Source organism: Hetaerina americana, unplaced genomic scaffold (genome assembly GCF_022747635.1).
Source record: "Hetaerina americana unplaced genomic scaffold, ioHetAmer1.1.p SCAF_24, whole genome shotgun sequence".
NCBI lineage: Eukaryota > Metazoa > Arthropoda > Insecta > Odonata > Calopterygidae > Hetaerina > Hetaerina americana.
Window position 1 is genome coordinate 1,632,819 of NW_027286808.1, and position 19,882 is coordinate 1,652,700.

The window sequence follows — 19,882 nt, forward strand, 5'->3', positions numbered from 1 at the left end:
GCGTTCCCCAGGTCATATTCTAACATCTTTGCCATGACCCAGTGGAAGACCTGAGAAGAATTTATTCAGCTGATACAATGGGGAAGCACCAATTCTTGCATTCTTTAACTGTACATACCTTTTGCAGCCCTTCATTTTATTCATTATGCCTATTCTTTTCCACCTTCTACCTTGATATCATAATTGTGAATAAAGGTCTATTTTGCGAAGCAGCAGTTTCTTTTTTCAATAATCTTCCATGTATCAAATATTCTCCCCTTCATAAGTCTCTTCATAAACATTTAATTGTGACACAATATGCCCTGTATTCACCTCCTCCCTCATCTATTTTCCTTCGTACCTGTTTTATTTATTCCATTCTTTTACATACCCATATTTTTTGAGCGTTCTATCTATGCTCATTCTCTTGCCTCACTGATTAAATTTGAGAGCTGTGCATACAGCTCCATAATAGAGTTTTAACTAATCATTTCTCTTCTGCTACCAATATTGAAGGTCCTTGTTATTGACTTTGTCCTTACTGTGAAAACTTCTTTACCTAATGGGGTTTATCTTTCAATGCTTCTATGTACCTCTATGCCCCTTTTTGTTTAAAACTTCCTAAGTAAGTAAACTTCTACATCCTGAAGTGTTTGCCCTCCAGCTGTAATGATTAACTTAGCCTTCTAATTTCTTGATAACCTCAATACCTTCAGTTTCTCATTTTCTATCTTATCCTATATCTATCACACTTCTGCTAAAATACCGTCAGGAATGACCATATCCCCATAGCTTACTGGTTAAATTAGACTTCGTTATTTTTCAAATCTGATTTGATGAGTTCCCAGCCTACTTATATCTGTATTTCTAGCCCTTTTCATTCCTCCAGTACCATTTCCTCTCAGTGTGTATTGAAAAGGATTGGTGATAATGGACAGCCCTGCCTTACCCCTACCTATAAATGTTCATCCTGATTCTCCAATCTGTTCCTCACATTTCTGCAATCAGAGATGTATTGTTTTCAGATTAATGCCAATCCTTCCAGTCTTCTCTTTTCTGTAAACCATGCATTGATTGTGCTCAATTTCCATATTTGCCCTTGATTTGCTCTAAATTATTTCCACATCCACATCTGCTCCCGAGAAACTGTGAATATGTGATGCTTTTCCAAAATATATGCTAAACTATAATATGTTATCTTCCTGATTTAGGATAAACTCTTGGTATTTTCCAGAAGTATTGCATCTAGTGTGGTATTTAATCCATAGAATTGTTTAGAAATATTTTAACTGTTACATGATGGAATTTTCCCATTTTTAATAATATTTCAATTTAACACCTGATGATGCCACCGGTGGCATCATCAGGTGGTCATGGGAGCCATAGTCAATTGAAATTGAAAAAGAAAAAGTAAATCCTGGAATGGCAGTGTTTCAATTTCCAATAATTTGGCAAAACTATTGTTTTCTCCCTGTGGACATTCCTTGTTTCTAATTAGGTCTAAGTTTTTTAATAATTAGCATTTTTTTCACTCCCTCCGGCTATGTGTAAAAGTGCATATCCAAATTCCAAGATTCTCTAGGTGACTTTTCAGTTGACAGCTTCTCATGTTTCTGATGATGACGTTCAACGTCGAAACCTGGGTCTTGCTTTTTAAAATAAAGTGTGTGGAATTACAAAGTCAATTATTTCATTTCAATATTCTCATGTTTCATTCATTCGTGGTATAGTGTGACTGCTGTATTAAGGGTTTATTATTAAAAACTATATGAATATATGAGTGGTTGTACAGATTTAAGTAGTATTTTTTTAGGAAAAAATTATTGTTCCATAAATTATTCTTGATTCCAGATTGCCCTCAAATCATATCATTTTTACTACACTGTGCGACATTGTATTGAAAGGTTTATGGGACTTTCAGGATTACTACTATACTCCAATGGCATCTTTAGCTATTGATGTAATATACCAGGTGAGTTAAATTATTTATTTTATATGTGCAAGATTGAGACTTCATTGTCCCTTCTTCCACCTAACCCCTACTTATTATAATGAGGACAATTACAAACCCCCAGGTGGAAGAAAACCCACCTAGGCAGGAATCAAATCCACGACCTTTGGGTTGGCAAATGAGGACATTACCAAGTCTCCACCAGGGCTGTTAAAATTATGGTATTTTGTTTAAAGTAACCCAATAAAATATGCACAAATACAGTAAAGCAACCTATGCATACTTTGGGAATATTAAGACTTCCAAGTTTCCTTCAAGTTCATAGGTCTGCTAATTTTTTCTCGAGAGTAATTTTTTTCTAGAGATATCTGTCCCCTTTTGGAATATGTATATCCTACTGTTAATTCACTGCAGCAATTCTGCAAGACTGAAAAATGGTGGTCACTGATGGTGTTCTTCAGAGTTGGGAATAGCCAACCATCACTAGGAAATAGATCATTGAGTAGGGAGCATGAGACTCCCGTTCAAAGTTGTTGTCATGGAAAAACTACTGAAGAAATGGCATTCTGACAGGAGGACCATTATCATGATAGCTGACCACTAAGAATTGTTTTGAGCCCTGTTGGACCTTTAGTAGCCATTTTTTAGGCAGTCTAAGAAGGAATATCTTCTTCAAAATATATTTGTATTACACACCTGTCACTAGTGGACCTTTGGAGGCACAGCTAGTGAGAATGATGCCCCCACTGGCCATAACCATGGCTTCCCTTACTATTTGGGCTCATAGTCACTCAATATTTGGCCTTCTTGGAATGTTCACTCCCAGATAAATATTCTTTCCATCCATGGCGTCCTATTCACATGTTTTCCTTAACTGCCGATGAATTTCAATTGTTTCTAATCTACAAAAGTAAAGAAAATAAAAAATGATATGCTATTCTTGTAACAAAAATGTGTCCATATTTAATATCAGAATTGCTTCATTTGGCAGGTTTATGACGATTCTAGCAGTCCTGAGGTTATCCATTTGTATTAAACAATTAAAATTACCGAATCATTTAAAACAACTTCAATAATTCCCTCTACACCCAGTCCTTAGAAAAAATTTGGAGATTTTGAAACTTGAAGGCACCTTACGTAAATGTATAGTGTGCACATTAAAGAAAACCATGATCACAATAATCAACCCGAATCAATTTGGCTGGTGATGGTATAGTTCGCCCAATACTAAGCCCAATGATGTGTGAGATTCACGCATCAGGTTATGGAGATCAGATCCTTTCCCTGTGCTGGCTATGGTTTCCTAGGAAGACCTGGTACCCGAAAAATCACTTTAGCTTGGGTGGAACTGAGGGTGCCCAGAGAGACATGCCCAGGAATCGAACCCAGACCCTCTGGCCAATACTTCAACACTACCCCTGGGCTATCACAGCCCCCATAATGCACATTGCTTCACAGATTTCATGAAAATTTTCAGTGCCAAACTAGACAAAATGATTAGTCTCAGTTGCAATCTGACTGAATACATCTGAGACTAGGAATGAAACTGAGCATCTTTTCTGTGTGCAGTCTACAGCACAAGGTGTAGATGTGTAAAACTTTTAATTTGTCTGTTCTTGTTTTCTTTGATATGCTAAAATCTTGTTCATGTAGTTATTTATTGTGGAATCAAAGTAGCTGGCTGAAAAATGATAGATAAAAATTTACTGATCTGTCATGAATGGGTATCTAATTTTTCTTCCTTAATTAAAGGATTGTAATTCCTCATTCAGTGCACTTCATATTGATGAGATATAATACTTCTCTTGTATTTTTTCTTCCACGAACATTGATTTAGAAAGAACAGTTTATAAATTGCATTAAATGCGGTGCCGTAACAAATGAACAAGTCTGCTAGTATTACATATCTAAACTGTACCACATTGTGGACAATGTTGTCATAAAGAATGATTTAATGTGTAAGGTTATAACTACTATTCTATATATACTATCTGTTGCTAGTTGTCCTTATCCATTGCATATTTTCCATGTAGTCCAGCGTCTATTGAAGAAAGAATTTGTTTAAAATTCCCCTGCATAAAATGCAATCATGCATCCCAAGAGTTCCACAGCAATGAAAACACATTAACCCATGGAACATTTTTGATCAAGTGTGAATTAAAATAATAATATATTGACATTGCCATTTGTTCAAGCTGAAACTTGTGTAATTCCACTCAATCCACTCAAAATAGACTACGTGCAGTTTAATTGTATGCTCATTGAATAAATGTTTTTTTGATATGCTTCAATTTATTCAAAACACTTTTAAGGTGTTCATAATACAAATTTAGAAATAACTTTGAAATGTTGTTTAATTAATGTGTGTTATTAAGTGAAGATTGGAGGCAATTTTGAGTTTGCCACAGCGAATTGAGAAAAAATGAGTTGTCACTATGCATATTAAAAAGTATTGACCTTTTACAAATCGCTTCTTGGACTCCAATATAATGCTTCACGATAATTTATTTATGTTAATTTTTATTCTTTGATGTAGAAAATTTTCTTCTTATGCTAATAAATTTCCATCCAGCAGTACCTTGTGCTTATTTGTGTGACTTTTTTTAGATGGCTGAAAAACCTGATACCTTGTGTGGCCACTTAATAAAAGACATTTGCACAGGCATGAAAGACAGATTTATGTTCAGCAAAGCAAGTGAAGGTGTGGAGGGAACCTTGAAAGAATCACAACCTTTGGTAAGATAATTAATTAGATTTTTTACCAAATGATGATAGTTTCATCAATAGCTAAATGGGTTGAATCGCACTCATGAGAAATCCTCTGGTGTGTAAAATATTGTATCCTTAAAATGATGCAGGGAGTTATGAATTTCATTCTCTGGGTGGCCTTTGGTTCTCCAGATAAATCTGAAGTCCACAATATTGGCTAAACTGAACTGGCAGTAAGGTTGCTTTGCAATTTAACTAACTTTGTACCTTGTGCATTCCTTGCTTGTCAGGTTTGCTTAATTGAGAGTGTGGAGTGCTGTGCAGTCATTCCTAATTCAAGGATCTAATAATTAATAATCTGAAGAAAATAAAGTGGCAATGTAATGTGATGTACAACCTTTCTCAGCATTAAATGAGATGTTGTTTTTCTCCAAGTTTTATAGTTAAAGAAATTTAAGTTTCATTAAAATTATTTGTTTTTATAAAAAATGATTAATATCAATGTATTAACTTGACTTGAGCACTTTTAGTGTAGTAAAAATGGACTTAAGTGGAAATATCAGTGATTTTAATGCAAAAAAAACACAGTTATTGACCCAAAAGTTTCTTTGATAGGTGAAGGTAGGGTTCACCTAGTACTGAGTCCAACTATGTGTGACAATCACACATCAGGGTAGAAGGGCCAATTCCTTTTCCTGAACCGCCTATGGTTTCCCAGAAAGTGTGGCACTGGAAAAATCACACTGCTTGGGTAAAGTTGAGGGTGCCCAGAAGCATCCCCAGTAATTGAACCCAAGCCTTCTAGTCAGTAATTCAATGCTCCACCCCCTGGACTACCATGTCCCCCTTTGTATAGGATATAAAGGGGACGATGTTGGTGGCATCCTCATGAATATGGGATATTTTTATAACTGAATATGATTCATGTATGCTAAGTAATTATATTTCGAAGTACATAAACTATTGGTTCATCACCTCTCCTAGTGACGAGCTGTATGAATTTTTTGAGAATGGGATAAACTTACCTCAGTTCCAGTGCATTTCATCTAAAAGTAATCGGAGTAATTATGGGATGGCCAGAAAAACAGTTTGTAGAAGAAAAAAAGGATGTATAATTTTCATTTAAATTCAAAAATGAGTCACTAATCTAGCAATTTTTTGAATTGGTTACTTTCAAATTTTGTTTTCTGCAAAAAGGTGAAGAATTTTGTGTCACATCTGTGAACCATGAAGGGGCATTTGAGTGCTATTCAGGATGTGTTTTGGAAAAAACCTCTTTACCACTGCAGCAGTGCTCACGTGCTTTTCATAATCATTTGCTACAAAAATAGCCGTTTGATTTTTTTCATCATCATCATGAGCCATCAGTCAAAGGATTGAGTTTTAAAAGTTCTTCAAACTCTCCTGTTATCTGCTATTCTCTTCATATCCTCACAGCCTGTTGCTGAGGCATCTGCCATTGCTTGATTCTCATGGCTTGCTCATGTCTTCCTTTGTAATTATATACATCTATGTTTCCTTCATTTATGGTCTACAGTATGGGGGGACCCAAAAATAACAGGAATGTCGTTATAGATTCTTTAGTTCTTAATATATTTACATTCAATTTTGTTTACCTTCAAAGTATTCCCCATTAACCACATTGCACTTCTCCAAATGATGCTTCCATTGTTCGAAACATTTCTGAAATTCATTTATCAGGATGTCCTTCAGACCTCCTAGCGATTTTTGTTTTACCTCCTCCACAGTGTCAAAACGCTTTCCTTTCATCTCCCTTTTGAGTCTGGGGTACAAAAAGAAGTCACAGGGAGCTAAATCTGGTGAGTAGGGGGGGGTGGGCAATTGATGTCATGCCGTTTTCGTCAAAAACTGCATCACAGAGAGGGCGGTGTGAGCCGGCGAGGGACAAATTTGGCTGCAACCCTTTTCATATGCAAATCTTTAGATATAATCCTCTGAATTGCACTCCATGACACTCCAGACATCTCACAGAGTTGATCAATGGTTCTGCGATGGCCTTCATGAATGAGGGCATTGATTTTGTCGACATTTTCATCAGTTCTTGATGTTGAAGGGCAGCCTAAACGGGGTTGGTCTTCAATTGACATTCCACCATTTTTAAAACGTGTAAACCACTCGTAGAGTCTGGTTTTGCTTAGGTCAGCTTCCCCATGAGCAGTCTTACAATAGTTTCTGCAGCTGATTTCTCCAACAGGAAACAAAATTTCACTGCAATGCATTGCTCTCGATTATCTGCCATCACGGTTTTCGCCGAAATGAAAAAAGTTGTTTCATTGAAACAGCTCTCACGGACGGACTGATCCAGTCACAGCGACGTTGCTGCGCATACTGACGCAGGTGGCATGAGCCTGACGTATGACTGGCCGAAAAAAGGCATCCCCCACTCTTGCTCCTCACCGCAGCCCAATTCCCGTTACTTTTGGGTCCCCCCTCGTAAGTTATCATCTCTTGAAAGTTGGTTTCCCTCTTCTTCAGTGTGTCACCCTTAGGCCTCTCTCTTTATTTACTCTTCATTTTTTTTTCTTCTTCATCTGTTAATTGTTCCATTTTATTTTTTATCATTCACATCTCTCATCTTTTGAAAAGGAGACCTTTATATCAGTTTAATGAATCACATGCTTATGTCTTTGCTGGTACTGCTTGCCATTAGTAGTTGTTTTATCTGATTGAAAGTCTTCTTCATCACTCCTTTTCTGCTTTTAATATTGCCATTGCATCTTTCTTTGCTAATGATCTTGCAGCCTAAATAACAAAGCTCTTATACTACTCCCAGCATGTGTCAATCATGCTGTTCATAGTTTTACCTGGAGATTATATTCACTTATTCTACTGCTGATCATTGCCTTATATTTGGTTCATCCTGAGAATGTACTTTTCCATCACTTTCCTCAATAGTGGCTAGTATTATTGCCAGATCCCTAGTTGGGCTTTCTTTATCGTAATATCTGTGAAGAGTCAAAGAGCGAAATAACTTCTGTTGTTCCTCCACTTCTGAATCCAAATGGCGCTCATTTAAATACTGTTCTGCTAGCTACTCATTGTTTCATATGAATGGAACTGAATGGAGTTTTTGCCTTAAATTTCTTGAAAAAAATTGTACATTTTTCCTGTTAAACATGAATATCACATGACCCCGTGCTTTAAGTTAATAATTTAATACTGTTTACTTATGCCATTTGCACTTCTGCCATGAGTTATTTTGTGGCATGTATTGGTTAATTTTATTTTTAATTTAGAAATAGATCAGTGTCAGAAGTAAAGTTCTTCGTTTCTGAGTAGATACTATTGTAAACTGTATATCTACATCCTACTCTGATAGCTACCCTAGTGGTGGCTAGCATACCCTGAATGATAGGCTTCAAAAACATAAAAAGCTGTTGTGACATGGTTAACATTCATTTGAATATTTTTAATAAAGTTAAAAATTCCTATGTAGAACACCAAAACTTAATGAATCCAGATTATTTTGCTACAATGGGCAGGATTTTTATTTAGGTGAGTTGTTAAATTTTCAAAACTGTTTCTTTTCATCTTTCAGACTCAAGGCACTACAGATGATGTGGAGAAACCTAAAGAGTTAATGGGACCTCCTGCACCACTCCCACCACCCAGTAGCATGCAAATACCAGTTACTGCTTTATCACGCCTTATGTTTGTTGTAGGACATGTAGCTTTCCGAGAGGTAAGTGTATTAATTTTGTTAATGTAGATAATTATAATTAGTAATAAATAATTTGAGCTTGATAGCCAATCTCAAAAGTGAACTTCAGAATAATTAATAAGTTTAAATGTACAGGGAAATTTCTCAATCTTTGTGTTCTTTACTCATGGTTTGAACGTGGAATTTCAGCCTCCCATTTCGTGCATTTGTATTAAGTGGACAGTTAATGAGCTGAAATTGAATTTTTAATGACAAATTGAATCACTCATCAATGAACATGAATCCTACTCATTCATGCAAAATTTGCTTCCAAATTTTCTACCTTTGGATCAATATCAAATGAGTGGTGCATTGGATTATCTTTCTTGCTGTAAAATGCTCTAAAACAATAGTAGGTCATAAGGCCTTTAGGTGTTTTAAAATAGAGAGTTTCCGCTTCAGGCACTGCAAGTAGTTGGTGTCCCATTTTTGGGTGTTTTACGCACAAGGGTAGTTCGAAAAATTCTCAGAATGGAATAGAAATAAACAACTTACCTCAGTGAAGCTTTTTTATTTTTCAATGTAGTCTCCCTGTACACTAAGGCATGTACTTATTCTATGGCAACGACAATTTTATGTGGCCGTGCATTTTCTTGATGAAATATCTTTCTTCCTTACCAAACCTGGCCTAATTTTGTCTATCTTTTCCCATTGTTGATTCAGGAGGTTAGCATAGTATTTTCAAGTAATTGTTTGAACAGTGGGAAGATAATCTATCAGCAGAATCCCTTTCGCATCCCAGAAAACTGAAGCCATCACCTTTCTGGCCAACCGTATTGCCTTAGCTTTCTTTGGTGGAGGTTAATCAACATGTTTCCACTGCTTTAACAGCTGTTTTGTTTCTGGGTTATAATGTTGGACCCAAGTTTCATCTCTGGTCACAAGCCAGTGCAGAAAATCTAGTTGGTTGCTCTTAAAATTGGTCAAACATTGTTCGGAAATTTCCATTCTGATCCGCTGGTGATCCTTCATCAAGAGTCACGGCACCCATCTAGGAGATAATTTTCTCATATCCAATTTCACTGTTAAAATGTGATACACCCATTCAGATGACAGCCCTACAGCTCCAAACTACCCTTTAAACTGTTTGAAAGGATTGTTCATTATTTGCTGTTCACTGTTGCTGAAAACTCTGAAGCATTATGTAAAACATAATGAGAATTCTTAGACTCAACTGGTAAAATGGTGGCTAGTTCTAAAAGTCATAGCATTTTATTTCTCTTACAATTCAGTTATAATGAGACCAAAATTGGTGATGATTAAACTAATTAGCCAACCAGGATGGTCAAATGAGATAACATGCTTGGGTACTATGCTAAAAGTTGGTGGAGGTTTGAGTCCCACTTTGGGCATTGGTGTTGTACCAACTCTGGTGGGTTGGGCTCTCAAAAACCTGATAACAAGCAATGGGAGGTTTATCAGGATCTCAAGGCGTGCAAAGCCTACTTGAAATGTCTGAGGAGCAGAACATATTTTTTATTTATTATTATTTTTTAAAAGTTTTAGCAGTTGAGCATTGCAAACATTTAATGAGATACTTCAAACAAAAAATCTCTGTAATTTGTGTTGATAGCTGTCAAATTAAAAGTATCATTATTAATTATAAGGCTGTGCCAAAGAGGAACTGTAGACACACTATGTAGATTTTGGGTGAAGATAGAACCTTTGAAATATTTCAATCAACTTGATGAAAAACTATGTGTAATGTATTGTAATTCATTCCCTATTTTGACTGAACATGGGGTTATGTATACTAAGGAAATGGTATTAAACGGAACTTAACATGGTATAGAAAACGATTTTTCAAGCAAGTCCAACATGGTGTCTCTGTAGAAATGGTACTCAAACAATTTTTAATTTGTGGAAGTTTTGATAAAGTATGTTGTTAACCTTTCTGTTTCAAACAAGGTATGAAATAATGACAATTCTCGTGTATGTATGTACGTAGGAGATCTTTTAGTAATTCAGTTGAAGGTTTTATGGCATCTCAAGGTTTATGATTTGTTGTAACAGGTCTTAATTATTTTTCCAGTTTGTGTATTTAGATACCCAAGTATTTACTGAACTTAAACGTCGGAACAATGTTCGTGAAAAGTTACAAGAGAAGGACCAAGCTGGGAAAAAAGGAAAGCAAAAATCAAAGCGATCAGGAGGAAGTGCAAATATGTCTTCTAAAACACTTTCTGTCAGTGCCTCAGAAAAAAGCAGGGTAAGTGCTTTAATGTTTTACTACTTGAATGCTACCTATCCAGTTAAATTAGTAACCATAATGTGGGGAGCGACAAATGAACAATGAGTATGTTTGCCAATACACAAGATTCTAGATTTTGCATTACAGTTTTCATGAATGACATGTGTTTTCTTATGTTTGCTTTGACTGGTGAATAATATTTAATCATTTAGACTATCTTTGCTGAGAAGAGGAAATCAGAATAATATTCCAGCCCTTCTCTGGCCCTTTCTTCTCCCATTTCACCCTTTGACTGGACTTTTTCTACCCCTACTAATATTATTTATTATCACATGCAAGAGTGATTTTACAAAAAAAATCAGTAATAAATGAAAATCATTGTAAGATGTATGGTTGTATACTATGCCTTTTATGAAGTCCTAAGGTGACTTCTTAATTGGTTTCTATTATATGTTGTGTCAAATTCTATTTCTATTCATGGGGCATCACATTTATGTCCCATCCATTATCTACTCTCCTCCACCTTTTGGACTCTTTTCCCTCCTGGTGGTATGAATTAAATGGGTAGTCCCATAGGCATCATTCAGAGAGAAATCTGTAGTTTAGGGCCCATTTTTACTTTCTGCTCCACATTTTTCTAACATTTTACTATTTTTCATTCCCTGTATTATAACATCCTTCCAACCTATGAAGAAATCCTTTGAAGCATGGAAACTTATTTAATGTTGTCATCATCTAATTTAACGTTCGGATATCCTTATGACCCATCCAAAACCATCTAATGTACAGCTAAATCATTTATTTGATACTTAACCGTGACTTCTCAATCCTCTAATTTCTGATGTCATCAGACATCGGATGTCTTAAATTCGTCTCAAGTCTTCCTTCTGTTGGTTGCAATTTTAACAGTATTGTATTAAATCAGGTTAAAATTTTGAAAGTAGGAAGAAGTTTTCAAGGTCCTTTCTTGTTTGTGTCTCAGGGTGGCACTACTGGTAAACTTCGACTGAATTTGAAGTGGATATTTCCTCCTGTAACATTATGCAGTCATTTGTGAAAAAATAATTGGAGAATGAAATGTTCTGACCGTGCCAAATTTATACTGCAATAATAGTATTGCTCTGATTTATTCCATTGTATGAAGTAGTGACAAATATCTATTTTCCTTTCGGCAATAATGACTGTTCTGATGCTTGGTTTTTTCGTAGCATGAAGTTAGTAAATCAGAAGATGGAGAAGATGATGTAATTGGAGCTGTTGCAGATGATGCAGAAGCTGAATTTATTCGCAATGTTTGTGAGATGGAACTAGTGTCTGGAAATAATTTACTGGCTCTGTTGTGGTAAGTGTTGAATGAATGACTTTCTTTGCTCATTAGATTGTAGAAGTAAAACTATATCCATAGTAAACATGATGTTGATGACTGAATTGGTTAACCCTTGATACACCAAGGAAATAATCCTAGGATTTTGTGCAACTGGAATCCGTCATACCTATATGATGGTTTTACTTGCAGAACATGCTTTTCAAATAAGTTAACCTATTCTGATCGTAGCTTCTTCCATATGCACCAAGGTCACATCAATATCCTAATTAAATATTTCCAGAACTTTGTCTCTCCAAAGTTTTGAAACTCCAATGCCCTCTGATATAAAATCTTCCTCATATTCCTAGTCATTCAAAAATACCGTGTATTCATGCCTTAAAACTCTTCATTGAAATGGTTCATTAAAAATATTGTGTACGAGGTCTGTTCAAAAATTATCGTGACTTTTCTGTTATTTCAAAAATTATTTATTTATTCATGAATATCTATTTTGTCCCCTTCAAAGTAATCCCCATTAGATATTATACACATCTGCCAACGTTTTTTTCAATTCTCGGAGTACTTCAGAAAATCATTTTTTGTGTATATATTCTTTACAGATTAACTGATGATATTCTTTTTGTTTTTAGTCCAATGGTGGTTATGGTATGTGCTAAACCTAAAAAGTATCAAGACAGTTCTCTTCGTGTATCAGTGGTGCTAGCATTGGCTAAGTACATGTGTGTGTCTTCTACGATTTGTCAAAAGTATATGCAGGTGAGTGTTTGATCCATAGCAATTTTTATTAGTTGAGGTTTTTAAGGATGCTAAATATGTTAATACATCCACTTTTCATAATGTTACTTATTTTTGTGACTTCCATCAAAAGTTTTTATATGTCATGTGATTGTATTAGATAATTCCAATGAATGTTGACCTTTAAAACTTTTGCTCTAAACTTACTTTGGCAGTTTTAACAGACTCATTTTTTAAAAATAATGGTGGGATAATTTGTTGTCTTTGTGAATATGTTTCTACAAATCAAGCCACTAACTCAGTATTTTTTTTCAATTGAAAGATATTTATTTGGATAAATCCTTATACACTGTGTTGTGTTATGTATATTAAATTTGAAGAGAAATATCATATCTCTTTTATTAAATTGAGAGAATGCTTGACTTGGTGGAAGTTCTTCATTGCCAGAATCAAAGGGGCAGTCCCAATAGTTTCCCTTCCCCTTATTACTGCAAAGGTAAACATGATTTCAACCCATCATAAAATATAACTAGACAAAACTTTTTCAATTCAATTCTATCAATATTCTATCAATAAAACTTTTTCAGTTTAAAAATTCATTTCATCAACCAAAGACCTGACTATACATGGAACCTCCCACTATCCTCCCTCTTTGCCAAAATGTTACTTGACCACTAATAAAGGAACCTCATAGATCTAATAATTACCTCTTACATTATTGATGTATGTGTGGTGTCCTTAGCCAATAGACTGGAAGCCACAAGCATTTGAAACCAATTTTACAATGTACCGTGAACTCTCAATAATCCGTGTGTCGATGATTCATTTTGGTAATTATCCATGCTATTCCTCTCTTCCCAGAACCTCAAACTTTTAATAAATATTTAATCTTAAATATAGTAAATTGCTTTGAAATTTCAATATAACTTTAAAAATTACAAGTTTGAGGTACCTGGGTTTTAATTTTGCAAAATCAAAAGTTGTTAATAGAGTGAATGTTTTAATTTAAACATTTTTGTACAGTCTGTTCTCTCCCTCTATCCTGTACTGTACATAATTTGTATTCGAAAATAACAAGGGAAATTAAAAGATTTATTAACATTTTGAGTTGCCAGGGAGAGAATAGAATGGATAATTGAAGGTTTACTGCATTTATTAGGTATGGAAAAATAAGTTACATAGAACCATTTACTCATTAATTATTTTCAGCTCATATGTGTATATTTTCATTGATAGATGTAATATTTGATGTGTTTTCTTCCTATGCCAATGAAACAAACATCTGTCAGATATGTATATATTCAAGGAACAAAAATTGTCTGGAAATATCTCTGTGAGAATTTGCAGGAATTTTTTCTGGCTTGAGGTATTTGCTTGTTAAAGGCAAAAGAGTTTCAGATTATCCCTTTGCAAATTATAACCCTACATTTTGTTTTAGATGAAAGAAGTATTTCTATGAATGTAATTTATGATTTTGGATAAATTATTTAAAACATTCAAATGCATGCCTGTTGCTATTTCACTTGTGAGGCCCTTGAAGATTTTGGCTATTTTGTATCTCATAATGTTTTTGAAAATTTTCTTGCATTGATAGATCCAAAATGTCCGCCCCAAAAATTGTGAAGTGAAATTTAAAAATTTACCTTGTTAAAATTTAGAAAAGTTATTCAAAATCAGCCATTACATTTGAGAAAAGTATCTTTGGACCAAATGAAAGCTCTAATTATGGCAAAACGCATAGGTATGGACATGCCAATAGTAGTCTGGTAGAAGCAAGCAAAGGTTCAAAATGTTTTCAGGCCTTAAAAAAATTCTGTTCTTCTGTGAATGATAAAGGCTGACACTGGTAACATCAAGCCTCCTCCATCATCCTAATAAAGAAGATTGCTGAAAACTATCAAAGTTATAGATTACTTAGAGACCCTTATTTTCAAATGGGATAGATGAATATTAGCCCAAACACCATGGAGAGAACTGCAGTTAACCCCTCAAGCCAGTACAGGTATTTAAATGCTTGGGCCCCACTCACGGTATTTAACTTTTCTAATATCTCTCCCGGTTGCAGCTCTGTTGAAAATAATTTATATCTTTTTAAATATTAATTCGAAAATTAAAAAAGAAATTTACCTTCTGTTAAATTGCTTATTCTTTTTTGTAAAAATTTTACTTAACGTGTTATTTTGTATTTTCACTTCTTTATTCACCTTTAAGTTTTGAACCTCCATTCTCAAAGTTCAGTTTTTTGTGATGTAATTTGAAACAATCCTCTAAAGACAAGGTGTGATAATAAAAAAGACCGGACCGATTTTATTTTGTACAAACCGTTCAACGGATTGAAACGACACAGTACACCATATAGCGACACATTTGATGGCTAAAATGAGAGGTGTTGTATTTGTTTACGTCGAGTCGTTACGCTGCAGCAGCGTACGCGCCGCAGTACGTGTCAACCTGTTCGTCGCTGCATGTAACGGCAGCAATGAAGGAGCGAGAGGAACAGCGTGTGTGCGTGAAATTTTGTTTGAAGCTTGGCAAAAGTGCTACGGAGACATTTGGAATGATTCAGCAAGCCTTTGTTAATGAAGCTATGAGTCAAAGCCAGTGTTTTGAGTGGAACAGTCATTTTAAATCAGGCAGAACCTTGGCAGATGAAGATTTGCGAACCGAATGAAGTGCGGCCTTCCACTTTGACAGACCTCAATAATGTCAAATTGGTGAACGATTTGGTGCAGGCAAATCGCTGTTTAACAGTGAGGGAGATGACCGAGGAAGTGAACGTTAGTTTTGGATACTGTCAGACAATTTTGACAGACATTTTGGGCATGATGCACATCACATCAAAATTCGTCCCGCGGGTGTTGACTGATGAACAGAGACAAAAACGTGTGGACATTTGTCAGGAACTCCTGGATCGAGCCAATGCCGACCCAGGGTGTCTTAAAACCATCGTAACCAGTGACAAAACCTGGATTTTTGGTTATGATGTTGAGACAAAGGCCCAGTCTTCTCAGTGGAAAGGTCCTCATTCTGCGTGACCTAAGAAAGCTCGCATGTCCTGGTCCAGTGTGAAGATCATGCTGGTGTGTTGTTCCTTTGATTGGCAAGGGCTGATTCATTACAAATGTGTCCCTCAAGGTCAGACCGTCAACAAAGATTTCTACTTAAAGGTTATGAAGAGGCTGAGGGTGGCAGTAAGCCAAAAGAGGCCGGATATGTTGAGAAAAAATGCATGGTGTTTCCACCACGATAATGCGCCTGCTCACACAGCACTGATCGTGGCAGAGTTTTTCGCCAGAACCGGAACTGCCGCGATCCTGCAGCCACCCTACTCTCCAGACGTGGCTTCATCAGACTTTTTTTGTTTCCAAATTAAAAATCAACCTAGAAAGGGTGCCGATTAGACTCTATTGCAGACATTAAAAGTAATTGTACGGCAGATCTGAAAAGGATCCCCAAGGCGGCCTACCAGGCAGGGTTTGAGAGCTGGAAGAAACATTGGCAAAGGTGTGTTGTCAGCCAAGGCATGTACTTTGAGGGCAACAAAATTGATTAAGCTGTATCTGTCGAATTAAACAAGTTATAAAATCAGTCCTGTCTTTTTTTGATCCTACCTTGTATAGGCCTGCATTGCAGTTGGGGCACCAGTACACAGTCCCTCTTACCTCGTGTGGAGCACACCTGACATCTTCTTTTAGGCTGGGACTTCTTCCCACTCGGCCGTATCTATTCAATAAAATGCCTCCCGACCGATCTTTCTCACTTGAACTTGCACTAATACATCCAATACTCACTTTTCTTTCTCCATCCTGGTGTTCAACTATATTAACTATATTATCTTCACTCAAAAAAAGCTTATCCCTCTTGGAATCCATTATGGGGGTTAAATACAAGGCTTTTTTACTTCTTTCTCAAGAAAGAAATCTAACAACTGAGACTATAGACACAACTGTTATGATGGAACAATAAGAAAAATGATACACGAATGGTTCCATAGAAACCAGATAGGGAGACCATATTAAGTAGTAAAGAGGAACAGAACCTGAGGACAAAGCGAAAATGCAAAGAACTCGCTCATCTCATAACGACAGACTTCATAGAGTTATCTTCCTTATAGAGTGCCGTTTCTTGTAGCCCAAATAGAACAATCAGGAAGACTTATTATCTAAGAGGCCTAGGGCAACCATATTAATTAAAAAACTGTGAATAAATTCAAAACCAAGGGAGCGGAGCGGGGCATGCGGTGCACATCGCACGTCGTCGATCCCTGGATAAGGCGTGCTGGTTGCGACGTATCACGTACTGAGAACTGGGCTGAGGGGGTTAAGAAGATTAGTAATAGTTTTAGGGGAGGTGACGGATGGCTATGGTCACTTGCACCATAGGGGATGGATGGGAAAGGAGGAAGGGTGAAGAGGAATCTGGCATCAGCATTAGCATACTCGTAATGAAAGGCACCTGCAGTTTAACGTCCTATTCGAAAAACAGCATACTCACTCAGTGCTCTCCACAAAGCACTTCAATTAGGGATCGGGATACCACCGAAAAATGTCTGCTGTCTCCAGGGTTCTTAGGGTACCCGTGGGGTCTTTATCCTTCCTTTATTTCAACAGCTAGAGACATAATTCTTCAACTTTTCCCTTTTTCTATACCTATTTTTTCCATTTAATTAATACATGTACTTCTCCCATACTGGGCATTTATCATTGTAAAACAGTTTATCAGTTTCTCTATTAAATTAAAACATTTTGCATTTGTGTTTATTTCTTTGTACATTTGATAATATAACTTTCCTTCCTTGCATATTTTTATCAGCTATTGGTAACTGTTATGGAGCGTAGCCCAGAGCCAGTGATCAGAGCCAACTGCATCATAGCATTGGGTGATCTTTGCTATAGATTTCCAAATATAACCGAGCCATGGTCACCAAATTTGTATGGAAGGTATGAATTGTTAAGTTTTTATCTTTACTTCTGAATTAGCAAATTATATGTATTTTGCTCTTTCATGTACATATGCATGGGTGGAATTAGGCAATGCAGATGGAAAATTAAATTGATTAGAAGTTACCATTACTTGTGATAGCAGCAATTGATTTGGCAGATTATGCATATAATTATCCAAAATTATTGGGCAAGTCGTAGGCATTACAAAGTTAGTGTATTCTTAAAAAAAAAATTCAATTTAGAAAGTCATTTTGGGGGATATTACTGTAAAATGTTTGTATGGAATATTTCTGTGAAGGGAATCAGGATCTCAAGACTAAAGAATTTGGTATTCTTTTCTCCAGAAGTTATTGTATTGGATAATTAAATAATTGTATGTATTTTTTACCTTAAATGTTCATCAGCCATTTTGTCCTATGACTTTGCTTGTGTTTAACAATTATGAAAATGGCAATGATGAAATTATTAACTTCATGCCCCATTGCCAGAAGGGGACACGAAGAAAGAAAGTAAAATCAATAGTATAGAAAAGAATAGAATTACTTTTTTTAGAGCAAGTACTTTTTACTTATTAGTGATGTTACCAATAAGTGACATGTGATAATCTTTTTAAGTGTATGACAAAGTTATTATTCTTTGTCAAATATAATTTTTCCTTCCATGCTGCTGAAATGCTGTAATGTAGTTATGTATTTTAGGCTTCGAGATATGTCGGATAAAGTTCGCCAGAATACATTAATGGTCCTCACTCATCTTATTATGAATGACATGGTAAAGGTGAAAGGTCAAATTTCAGACATGGCTCTTTGCATCCTGGATCCCAGTGAGAAAATAAGAGGTGAGAATAATATTTTTTAATATTTATTATTATAAGTACAATTGTATTGTCAAGTGCTAAGTAATTCTTGTTTTTTTCTTGATTATTCAATACCAATTCAGTACCAATAATGCCATTTTTTATTGCAATAAAAGACAAATGGCAATGGCTAAATATTAAGAAATTTAAGAGTTATCATCTAAAATTTAGATTAGACACAGAATTATATGTTTTGCCAGCAGGACTGTAAAATATATAGGTAATTGCTAATTATTTACTAAGGGTATTTCAAGGCTATATTGGATAGGAATGTGGTATTGGAATATTCATGGTATTTTTCTTCTGTGTTATAGGTATTTCAAAGCTGTTTTTCCAAGAATTAGCGCAGAAAGGAAATGCTCTCTATAATGTGATGACTGACATCATTTCACGTCTTTCAAATCCATCATTAGGTGTTCCCGAAAAATCATTTCAGACCATCTTAAGGTATGATTTCAGTATATTCCAATTCATATTTATTGAATTTTGCTCATTAATTACTTGAAAATCTTTTGTTATATGCTTAGCATTACTGGCAATTGAATTGGCTGACATTTTGTGGTCTTATAAATCTTGAATATGTAATTTTTTCGATTGATGCAGAAAATATTAGGTTTAAATTTTTTCCTCTGTAAACCAATGAATATTTTGCACAATACCTAAATGAACTTATTCTCATTTGACTGGTTCAAATATTCTGGGTGTTTTGAAAATCTTTTTCATGATAGAATAACCTGTGATGTTCATTATCCCGGATTGCTATCCAATAAGCTCAAATAATTGAGCTTGAGATATTAACAGTCTCCGTGGCATTACACAATCTCTGTAAAGCTCCCTCCTTCAAGTCCTAATCATTTCCGCCTGGATTTCTACCAATCCTCTCAAAGGTACATCAGGTTTCTGAGTAAAATGCTTTGATATTTTGCTGTTCTTAATTCCAAAACTTGGAAACAGGTTGAAGCAAGGAAAGTTTTGGAAAGGATCAAATATACAAATAAAATATGGTGAACAAGCTCAAACTCCTCAACTGTCGGTTCAGTCTTTTGGCTCCCGTCCCTTTGGCCCACCCCACCAACCACACCCCCATATTTCACATTATATATTCTTTGGATGCCCCTATTCGTCCTCACTTCAACTTGTGTTGTCGTGACGATTCACCTTCAGTATGCCGAGGAGGGCTACTTAGTGGCCAAAATATGTGTATTCGTATTCACTTTTGTTATCCCTTTCCTTATTTACCATTTACCCTTTGACTTGTGGCATTAGCCAAATAATCTCATTTGCATTTTGTTTTGAAATGTAAACTGTTTACGGCTATTGGAAATTTCATTTATTCAATACGTTTTGAGTAAGCAGAAATAAAATCTCTTGAGTAAAATTTTACAACTAAATTTTAAAATTTGGATAATTTTATTTTAGTCCACATAAAGATGGAATTTTGCAAAGGCTTCTTTATTCATTCTTCAAAGG

The 19,882-nt window shown here is 35.5% G+C and overlaps 1 protein-coding gene across 1 annotated transcript in view; it reads left to right on the forward strand.

Moving 5' to 3' along the window:
• Positions 1–19,882, forward strand: part of LOC139689524 (condensin complex subunit 1-like) — a 39,339-nt gene that overhangs the window by 7,591 nt on the left and 11,866 nt on the right. The window contains exons 6-14 of the mRNA XM_071586697.1: positions 1,831–1,951; positions 4,538–4,666; positions 8,199–8,342; positions 10,393–10,569; positions 11,760–11,893; positions 12,508–12,634; positions 17,426–17,553; positions 18,255–18,394; positions 18,727–18,859. Of these exons, the coding sequence (XP_071442798.1) occupies positions 1,831–1,951; positions 4,538–4,666; positions 8,199–8,342; positions 10,393–10,569; positions 11,760–11,893; positions 12,508–12,634; positions 17,426–17,553; positions 18,255–18,394; positions 18,727–18,859 (1,233 nt within the window). The remainder of the gene's footprint in view (positions 1–1,830; positions 1,952–4,537; positions 4,667–8,198; positions 8,343–10,392; positions 10,570–11,759; positions 11,894–12,507; positions 12,635–17,425; positions 17,554–18,254; positions 18,395–18,726; positions 18,860–19,882) is intronic.